This window comes from Eublepharis macularius, chromosome 5, assembly GCF_028583425.1.
Source record: "Eublepharis macularius isolate TG4126 chromosome 5, MPM_Emac_v1.0, whole genome shotgun sequence".
Taxonomy (NCBI): Eukaryota; Metazoa; Chordata; class Lepidosauria; order Squamata; family Eublepharidae; genus Eublepharis; species Eublepharis macularius.
In genome coordinates, this window is record NC_072794.1 from 153,815,025 (window position 1) to 153,825,462 (window position 10,438).

Below are 10,438 nucleotides of genomic sequence, written 5' to 3' on the forward strand. Positions count from 1 at the left end.
AATTCTTCAGGAGACATGACAAAAAACAAATCTGACTGACAAGACAGTAAACGCTCTCTGTAATACAGACATGCTCCATGTCTGGTGCTGCAAAGGAATTTTGGGTGTCTTCCCGAGAGGTACTGCTTATCCGAGCTAAATTCTTGAGTACAAAGTCAAAACAAGAGAGATACTGTCCTTGCAATAGGGCTTTCTAACCCATGTCACTCTTACTTTCTCTTTCCTCTGTTCCTGGTTAAGGTGATACCAAGTATTATCCCACCTGTGGTGAAAGTATTAATTTCAAAGTAGATGCATGGAAAACAACTGTTCTTTTCTTTGTTCTAAAGCAATGTACTGCACTAGGGATTAGTGTGGGGAGGGTAATATATGGGAAAGTGAAGAGTGCCCCACAATGAAGCAGGAAAAGGGAAAGGCTATGGGGACTTTCAAGGAAGGAAAAGATGAAATGGGGAGCTGGAAAATGAGATCCCCCAAGTCTTTATGGCTCCCCCATTTATTCAACACTGTGAAGCACAGTACAGCAATGAATAGACTTGTTACACCACATTTTCCCATCTAATAAGTGTTAGCTTTTGAATGGATAAATGTGATGTACATTCAACAGAGAAAACAATGTACACTTGTTCAAAATTGTTCATGCAGGAAAGCCCTAAGGCAATGGTTTTCAAACTTCCCAGAGCCAAGACACGCTTTTAACCCCTAGGCAGCAGCATGGGATGCCCCTGAACTGCAAACATGTGACAAGAACTCATGGCATTACCTTTACATGGCATCGGAGTCCTGTGACTAAAAGAGTTAGGACCTCACCAGTATCAAAATCGAGGCTAGAGGAGTTGGGAGGGGGGAGCAGATCAAGAGAGGCAGTGTCAGGAATCGAAGTCAAGCGCCAGGAGGTGTACTGTAATGCGGAAGAAGCAAGCAGAGACAGGTTCTCTCATTCTCTCTCCCCTGCTCCCCTCTTTTGCAAAAGTTCTCCCTTGCCTTTTCTCTCTTCTTTCCCACCCACTTTAACCCCCATCAGCTACCCCAAGCTCCTCACCTATTCTTGTATCAGATTTCCCGGGAAAAGACAGCCCTGTGTTGCAAGCACACTCACAGAGCACTGGAGGATTAACTTGACAAAAGTGGGGAAACAGAAAAGATAAAAGGAATGAACTTTGTGTGTAGTGAAATGTGTGGGGTAAGACCGTTGCTGAGTGGTAAAGCACCTTTTTTTGCATTTGGAAGGTCCCTGGTTCGATCCCCCAGGTTCTCCAGTTAAAACAAGCAGGCAGTAGGTGATGTTAAAGACCGCAACCTGAGACATTGGGAAATTGCTGCCAGGCAGAGTAGATGATACTGATCTTCATGGACTGATGGCAGCCAAAGGCAGCTTCATATGCCTATGAATCTATCTGTACAAAAAAAAAATAATCTCCACTTCCAAGTAACCTTGTCTTACCATCCTGCTGGTCCTCTTAGTGTGTATACAAACAGAGAGAGGAGTCACAATGACCTGGCTGTCAATGCATTAGCATGTGCAGCAGCTGTTTTATTTAAAAATAGCATGTCTACAGGGGCTTGCCAATCCTGCAAATCATCCAAGGTCTCAAAAACCATGGATGGAAGACCACTGCCCTAAACCATTTACCCGAGATAGCCACGATACAGAAACTGAAGGAAGGAACAAGGATTTCAAGGTGGACAGAAACTTACACTTAAAACGATATTTACTTCTGAATATTGCAGCTCCATAGAATTAGGGGGGAAACCTAGAATTGGGGGTGGGGGGAAGAATCAGAAAAAAATGACCTGTCAAATGACCTGTCAAATACTGGACAAGTGTTCTTAACCCATACATTTTATTAGGACACCAGAAGGTGCCTTAATTGCGATCTGATCCGATGCCTATTTAAAAAGGTTGATTCATTGCTACTGTGAAACAACCCAATTAATTTTAAAAAATTCAAACGAACCTTTCACAATTTAAGTTTCTGTCACTATGAATGGCTCTTTGTAGCTTTTGTCCTGGAACACCTAGGTCAGTTTATTTACAGTTAAAACATTTTAAAACCCTGGAATTAAAACAGAAACAAAGCAAGAAACCATTTTTAAAAATGCCCCTTAAAAAACACAGTTGTAGCTGAGAAATGTCTACCTTCACACAGAAAAAACTGCCACTTACATATTGGTATTTTTTTCTTCATGGAATATTTGATAAAATTTAATTAATCATGCCAGGCCTATATAAAATATAGCTGATGTCCCTCAGGTGTTCTAAAACCAGTTGTCACAACCTCAGCGGGGTCCTTTATTTTATTTTGCTGTTGAAACTCTAATCCAACAGCTGTAGGCCTTGAATCCAGTGGTACCTTAGAGATCATCTAGTTTTCCAGGATATTAGCTTTCCTAAGCTCCCTTTTCCTCCCTTCTCCTTCTTCAGTATCTAAAGAAGGGACCTCTGGCTCTCAAAAGCTTACACCTTGAAAATCTTATTGGTCTCTAAGGTGCTACTGGACTCAAATCTTGCTAACCCAACAACTATTACTACATAGTTTTAAAATTTGTATGGAAACTGCTGGTACTCTTACCTACCACTTTTCAAGAGAGAATTTGAAAGCAATTTCTACAGGGCCAACAATGATTCTCACTATAAAACAGCTGAGGCATATGCCTGGTTCAGAAACCCTTTATGCACAAGTCCCACTGAGTGGGTGGCCTGACCCTTTCTCCAAAGTAAGTGGCATAGGATGGCAGCCTTTCATCTGAACACATACGCTTACTCCGTTCCATGGAATGTATTCCCAAATAAACTTGCATAAGACCTGCAACCCTAGGCATTTTAACTCTGATCTCTCGCCCGCTTGAATGCAGCTTACTCCCAAGTAAGCCTGCCAAAGAATGCAGACCCAACCCAGTAAGCACATTCACTGGGACATCAGGACAACACAGCTTACCCCCAAGTAAGTTTGCTTAAAACTTCAAGATCTAATCCCTGTGCACATTTACTCAAGACATAAGCCTCGTGGAATTCAATGGTACTTACTCTCAAATTCACCTAAAATTACAGTAGAAAAGATCAGGATGGTTAGCCGTGTTAGCCTGTCTGAAGCAGCAGAAAAGAGCAGGAGACCAGTAGCCACCTATAAGACCAACAAAATTTGTGGTAGGGTAGGAGCTTTCCTGAGTCACAGCTCACTTCTTCAGCTGTGTTTCACAAAAGCTCATATCCTATCACAAAATTTGTTCTTATAGGTGCTACTGGATTCTTGCTCTTTTCTACTGCTACAGACAGGCTAACACGGCTACCCATCTTGATCTACCTAAGACTACAAGCAGAGAAGCTAAGTCTGTTTGGGATGGGTTGCCAACTTGGCTGGAGATCTCCTGGAATGACAACTGATCTCAAGGCGGTAGTGGTTAGTTCCCCTGGAGAAAATAGCATCTTTGAAGGGTGGACTCTCTGGCGTTGTACACCACCCCACAGTCCAACCCTAATCACGCCTACTTGAGTGTAAAGCCTATTAGAGCGGCCCGCTGACCCCACTCCCACCCCTTCCGCCTGCTTCTGGAGAGCGTCGGCCGCGTTGCTAGGAGCCCATCAGCAACGCGAGCGGGTTACGTCATCAGTACCGCCCCTTCGAGGTTCTGCGCCGGAAGGATTCATCTTTCGTGGCCGGAAGTTTCTTTGTTGTGTGGAAACCGGGAAGACTGAGGAGGAATCTGAAGGGAGAGAGATGGGTTGCGATGGGGGAACCATCCCCAAGAGGCACGAGCTGGTGAAGGGGCCACGGAAGGTCGAGAAGGTAAACGACGGCATAAGAGGGGGCCTGTCGATACACGGGGCCGGGATGGGAGTGGGGTGGAGGCCGAGTCCATAGGAGAAGGGTAACTTTGGGAGCGCCCGTAAATTTTCCACCGTCCTGGAAAAGGGGGGGGGGGAGTTCCTTTCTTCCCCCCTTATCCCCTTTCCTGAAAGTTCATTCTTTTGGGGGAGAACGGAGGGTAGAAGTTCATGCCATATACTTAATAGTCTCCCCCTCCCCTCCCATGAAGTTTCAAAGCTACATGCTACTGCATAGCTACTTTAGGGAGATCTGCTGTAGCTGCTCAGGGGAGGTCTCCAAACGTTGGAGGGGTCCACACCCCACAGAGTGGATCATTTACTTTTTTCCCTGCTGGCTTTTGTTTTCGTCTCTCTCGCAGTATAGTGTCACATAACTAGTCCAGGACAATTGAATCTTCTGACCTCTCTTTGTGATATTCTCCTCCCCTCTCCTGTTAGTTATTCTGGATATGCATCTTTCTACAAACTGGTTGTAACCATGTATTTGAGGAAAAGGGGTCTTGGCTCACCAAAGATTTTGCCACAATAATTCCATTAGTCTTTAGGGTACTACAAGATTCCTTACTAGTTACTGTGAGCTTGCAATGTAGGGTGTCTTTTAAGGGATTAAAATACAGTATGCAAGGGTGTGAATATGGAGTATTCACATATTCTGAAGGAGTAGCTGTGCAGAGTTACTCCATTCTAGGCCCACTGGAATAATTGAACTTAGACTGGAGTAACTGTATAGGATTGTACTGCAATCTGTTACAGCAAATATGACAATAGAGCCAGTCCCTTCTCCATAAGCAAGGGAGAATAAGTTGTAACCAGACATCCATTATACTTGGATGATGTTCAAGCCAAAGTTTCCTTTCCTCCTTGCTAACAGTTGCTATTGAGGGAGAACAGGCATACTGGTTTATATAATATATGACAGACTGTTTATAGTGTCCTATAAACATTTCAGGAAAAAAGGAACAGTACAGTGAGTCTTTGATTCCTACTCTTCCTCCCCTGGTAATAGCATTTCATTCACCAGAGTTGCTTGCTTGCTTGACCAATGTTTTATGAGAGCTTCATGATTAGGTCTCTAGAGCAGTGGTACTGGAGATAATGGGTTTATTTAAAATTCAGAACTTGTTCTTATTGAAGTAGCAGTTAATATCTACAAAAGGAATTGTACAGTGTTTCTTCTGACTACTCTGTGCTGTTGTTCTTTACAGAACTGCAACAGAGAATTGTGCTATTGCTTTGCATGGTTATTTATACAGAGACATGAAGGCAGATGAGTCCAAAGCCCCTATCATCTCATAGTTTGTTTGAACATACAAGCACATTGGAGTTAAAATTAATTCAAAGGTGGTTTATATAACGTAAGAAAGAAAGAGGTTCATATCCATGTGAAGAATTGAAAACAGATGGTGGATCTTGAAGTTATGTGTTGGCTTCAGCTTCAGAAGGAACAAGCAGGCTTCTCATTGCGTACTCATACATTAAGAGGCTGTGGCCAATTCTGATATGTCAGCTTGTGTGTGTGTGTGTGTGCGCGCGCACACACACACACACACACACTCACTGAGACTCAAGGAGGATTACACTGTGTAAATCAAAACAGTCAATGCCTGGTACATCCAACAAACAGCACAATGGAGTATGGATTGCAGAAATATGAAAACAAACATAGGACCAAATCTTGCCCCTTTGCAGAGTGGTATCTGCTGAAGGCCCTGTTCAGATAAGTGAAGTTGCCATGGCAGAGCATAGTGGGAGAGGGAGTCTTGAAAATATAAGGGGCCAAAGCTATGCAGGGCTTTGTATGTGATAGCCAAAACCTTGAGTTGAGCCTGGTAATTCATGGGATGACTGCAGGATGGGAGTAATATGCATGCTGTGCCTAGCTCCTGATAATAATAGAGCAATGGCGTTCTGCCCCAGTTGGAGTCTGTGAACTGACAGAGGGAAAACCTATGTAGAGTGCATTACAATAGTCTTAGTCTCAATGTTACCATGAATCCATTTGGCCAGCCGGGTCAGGGTAGGAGGCTTTCTTCCAGGTTAGTCTGAGTTGGGAGAAGACTTTTTTGCAGTTGCATTTACTTGATTCTCTAGTATCAGTGCTGGATCTAGTATAATCCCTAGGCTCTTAACTGAGTCTGCAAAGGTCAACTGAACCAGATTGAAAGTGGGAAGCACAGTGTCCTTCCAGAGCTCTGCCTTCCCAACCAACATCACTCCCACCTTGTATGGATTCAATTTAATGGTATAATAGTCATAATATAGTATAATAATAATATATAGTAAATATAGTGATAATAATATAGTAAATGTGTGTGTTCTTCTCCTGCTTCTCTTGGGCATAGACCTATTGCAAATAGAAATAGGGGACAACCAACATTGCACTGGTAAATTTGCAAATCAGTGCTAGAAATGTCAAGAGTCATGAAGATGATTCCTTTAAGTAGCACAAGCTGTGTACTTATCTGCTAGTAATTATTCTGGATTTTTAAAGTGTATTGCATATGAAATGCCTGTGGGAGGTGGGTTTCTAAAGTGTATAGAAAGATGGGTGTAAAATGTGTTAGTGTTGAGCAAGGCTTTGGCTTCTTGACATGCATATTGTTTTTCCTCAGGTTGACAAAAATGCAGAATTAGTGGCTCAGTGGTACTACTGCACTCTGAGTCAGGAAAAATTAAGCAGACCTATAGTCGCTTGTGAGCTTGGCAGGTATGATTGCAATTTCTTTCTTTTTTAAATGGATTTTAATTTCTGAATATATCTCAGATGTGAAGTTAATCCGTTTTCATAATACATTTCTTATTACAGGCTATATAACAAAGATGCAATCATTGAATTTTTGCTGGATAAATCTTCTGAGAAAGCCATTGTGGAGGCTGCATCCCATATCAAGAGTATGAAGGTAAAGCTGTCTGCTTGTGATCCCTCTCCACTTTTGTATGGAAGGCTATATCTGTTGTACATAGATCAGAGACAGTTGTACCTGATTTCAGTTTAGCATCATAAAATACTTGAAAGTACCAAACTTCTCTAGAATATACCCATTTGTAAAATAAGGTATCCTTGAGGAGTATTTTTTTCTCCCTAAGTTCAGTGTGCTTCTCCTCTCTCCTTTCATTCCCTGTCTGGCACTTCTTTAGTTGATCCACTTGTTTTCTGCCCTTTTTGTCATGATTTTCCTGATGTCTGAAATGGCCCTTTTACCTGTCTGCAATTCATCTTTGAAACCTTTTTGTCCTTACAGCCTTGTCTATAGTCACCATTTGTGTATGATTCTGTGTCCTCTCCTGTGCCTCTTTCACTAAAAAGTTGACGCCCCTAAGTAGTGCTGGAGTTGCAGCCTCTGTAGGGAAGACCCACTGGTATCCTTATCAGCAACTCCAGGCGGAAGTGTCATTGTCTTGCAGAGCATCTGTTCTTTCCGTCTTCCCCAGAGGTTGCAGAGCCACAGGAACTTTAATAAGCATGGGGAGGAGGGAGGCAGGGGAATGTCTTCTCGGCCTCCTCTTTTGGTGCCTTCTCACTTTTGTCTCTTTTTATCAAGTCCTGTGTCCTCCCCCCCATCATTTTGACCCACTCTTTGGGCAGACAGTAGTGCCAGTTCTGTTGTCTCTACAATGTTTTAACTTAGTGATGCTAAACTGTTAAGTAGTAATTGTAGATATCAGGCACAAATGTTCAGGCTGTAATCAGCACATATGTGATCAGAAGTTGAAGGACTGCTTACTGTGGCTTGTTTATTTGGCCTCGACACTGTCCTCCTCACAAGAAGCCCAGGGAAACATACTTGATGCTCCCCTGCCCCACTCTATCCTCACAGCAGCCCTGTTACCTGGTTCAGGCGGAGAGATGGCAACACAGGCCTGTGGTCTCCCTCTTGGTGTAATGGAAGAGTGGGGATCTGAACCTGGTCTCCCTCATCATAGTCTAGTACTCTAATCTTTATTCCATACTAGCTTACCTCCTCCAGCTGAACTAAGGTTTTAGAAACTGGTTAGGCCTTGTAGAACTTAATAGATCTGTGAACTGCAAAGCAGTTCCATCACTGCTTTTGCACAGATGTTTTAAAAATTCACAAATAGGGCTTCTAACCTAAGTAATTCAACAGATGATTCTATTAGAATGGTAAAGAGGGGGATTGCAGTGTCTTTGCTTATGCTTCCTTCCAAGTTACTTGAGTGAAAAGCAACTTAGCTAAGACTTCTATGTATTCTCTTTCAGAATGTCATAGAACTGAACCTCACAGATAACCCGGCTTGGAATGGTGACAAGGGGAACACGAAGGGGGATAAATACGATGACCTCCAGAGTGCACGTTTTATTTGCCCTATAGTGGGATTGGAAATGAATGGAAGGCATAGGTTAGTGTTTTCAGTTTTTTATTAACTTGCATCAGTAGTTTGTATCCAAATGATCAATAACAAAATTCCAAAGCTGTTCCATTTCATGAACATGTTTACCTTTACTAAATAAGGTTAATCATTATATATGTTTTTTTAACCTTTGCAACCCAATGACACACATCTACCAGCGTACCTTGTTTCCAAACTTTTGCAAAGGTTATCCTAGCAACAGTTAAAATGTTCAAAAGACTAAATTGAAATTTCTTTCATATCATCTCTCTTTTTTAAATAAGATAAAAATTAAAAAAGACAAAACATAGAATTACAGTAACCCAAAAACTAGCCAAATGAGATGATTAGCAAACAAACAACAGTAACCGACCATACAAACAGAACAGAAAATATACAATAAAGGAAGAAGAAAGAGAGAAGGGGAGGGTGGGAGAACCAAATAATCAACTGAATAATCTAAAAGAGGGCTTCCAGTTTTCTGCATGAGAAATACTAGTATTTTCAAATTTCCCCTTACTCTGTGTTAAAATTAAAAGCTCTCTTATCGCTCGTGCCCAGATTCATTAATCCAAAACCCCACAATTCATCAACCATTACACGTTGAAAGTCAGTAAGAGGTTTCCACTTGTCTTCTCTCCAATCAGTGACAAACATTTTGCTATCTTTGCTCATTCCAGCACCTTTAGTATCATCTCAACATAATTCAAAAATTATGTTGAGATGGTTTGGCCCAACCAACCTTCTGGCCCAACTGGTTGCTGTCTGTGGGTGTCCTCAAGTATCAGACCAGCCAGGGAACAGGGTTGCCTCCGCTTGACCTTCTCTTGACCAGCCTATCCAGAGCTGCTTCCCAACCACGCCATCATCAGCCCTCACAGGAGCTGTCTTATTTAGGAGTTTCCTTGCTCAACCCCTGAACCTCCTTCCAACTCTGCCCTGGCTTTCCTGAACGTCCCGCTCCTGAGCCAATCAGTTGGAAGAGCTGTATGAGCCTTTTAGCATTCTTGGCTCCTTCCCTCTCAGTTCATCCAGCAATGGTTTACCCATCCACTTCCTGGTTGGGCCCACTTAGGCCCCAAACCAGGCTCAAGCTGTTAGAGACCTCCTGCCAGCTCGGCTTTTCCTGGGCCATGCTGGCAGTTCTCTTGGGAGGAGGTTTGGCTGTCTCAGGTCCCAGGACTGCTGCAGGCAAGGCGTGAGTAGCACGGGGCCTGGCAAGGCTGTCTGCTGCTGCAAGGGCGGAGTGAGTGGTGCAGAGACCTGTGGCTTCAGACAAAAGTAATACTTCTGGTCTAAAAGGCAAGTGTATACCTAAAGCTTGAGTTAATACTCTGTAAATAGATGCCCTGAATTTCTTTGCGCACACACCCCGCCACTACATATGCATAAAATCCACTTTATGCTCTTTACTGAACCAATAATTCTCAGAGCCTCTATAAAACATTTTAATAGTTCTTAATGGCATTAAGTGCCATTGTTGTATCATTTTCATACCATTCTCTTTAAAAGCAAGAGATGCCATAAAAGTTGATCCAAATGATGATATATATTTCCACATCTCTATTTATGTTTCATAACACAGAGGCGTGTTCCATTTCTGCTGCTAAGATGGGTAACGATAAGATTTTATCAAAATGTCACATATTCTTGATAAAACATGGTTACTTCCTTGCTTTAACAAAATTTCAAACTCAGTGGGTTTTCTTAATATTTTGCCCTGTGTTATTTGCTTCAGTAAAAGCTTCTCATTTGCAGAAATCCAAATGCTAAAATTAATTGAAGAAATCTGATGAAAGGAGATCACACTGTTATTTACCGTTCAAGAGTTGTATGTATCAATTTTAAACCTGTCCCATTTACCCAAGCCTCTTTACTGACCTCTTGTAGGTTACTTAAATCTCTAATGGCTGATGCCAATTGGAAAATACCGGGCAATAACTTTTTCTTCAGTTTATTCCAACAAAATAAAAGATTGTTAATAACAAAGTTATTAAACTTAAAAACCTTTCCTCTTAAGGGTTTCTTAAGCCGTAAGAAAGTATGCAGGGACATATTTACATACGCCTGTTCTATTTCAGTTTCATATGTTCATTTTCTGTTGTCTGTTCCAGTAACCATGATAAAAGAGCTGCATCATGATAGACTTTTAGGTTTGGCATATTTAATCCTGCATTTCCCCTACTTATTTTCTGCTAAAGCTCAATTCAGAGTGAATTGAGCTTTTTTTTGTTTTCCAAAAAAAACAGTTTATTATAG

The 10,438-nt window shown here is 41.9% G+C and overlaps 1 protein-coding gene across 2 annotated transcripts in view; it reads left to right on the top strand.

Annotated features, from left to right (window-relative positions):
- Positions 1 to 3,650: 3,650 nt before the first annotated feature.
- Positions 3,651 to 10,438, top strand: part of RTF2 (replication termination factor 2) — a 75,228-nt gene continuing 68,440 nt past the window's right edge. For both annotated transcript variants that reach the window (XM_054979616.1, XM_054979615.1), the window contains exons 1-4: positions 3,651 to 3,788; positions 6,442 to 6,536; positions 6,636 to 6,729; positions 8,049 to 8,188. In XM_054979616.1, the coding sequence (XP_054835591.1) occupies positions 3,720 to 3,788; positions 6,442 to 6,536; positions 6,636 to 6,729; positions 8,049 to 8,188 (398 nt within the window). In that variant the 5' untranslated portion in view covers positions 3,651 to 3,719. The remainder of the gene's footprint in view (positions 3,789 to 6,441; positions 6,537 to 6,635; positions 6,730 to 8,048; positions 8,189 to 10,438) is intronic.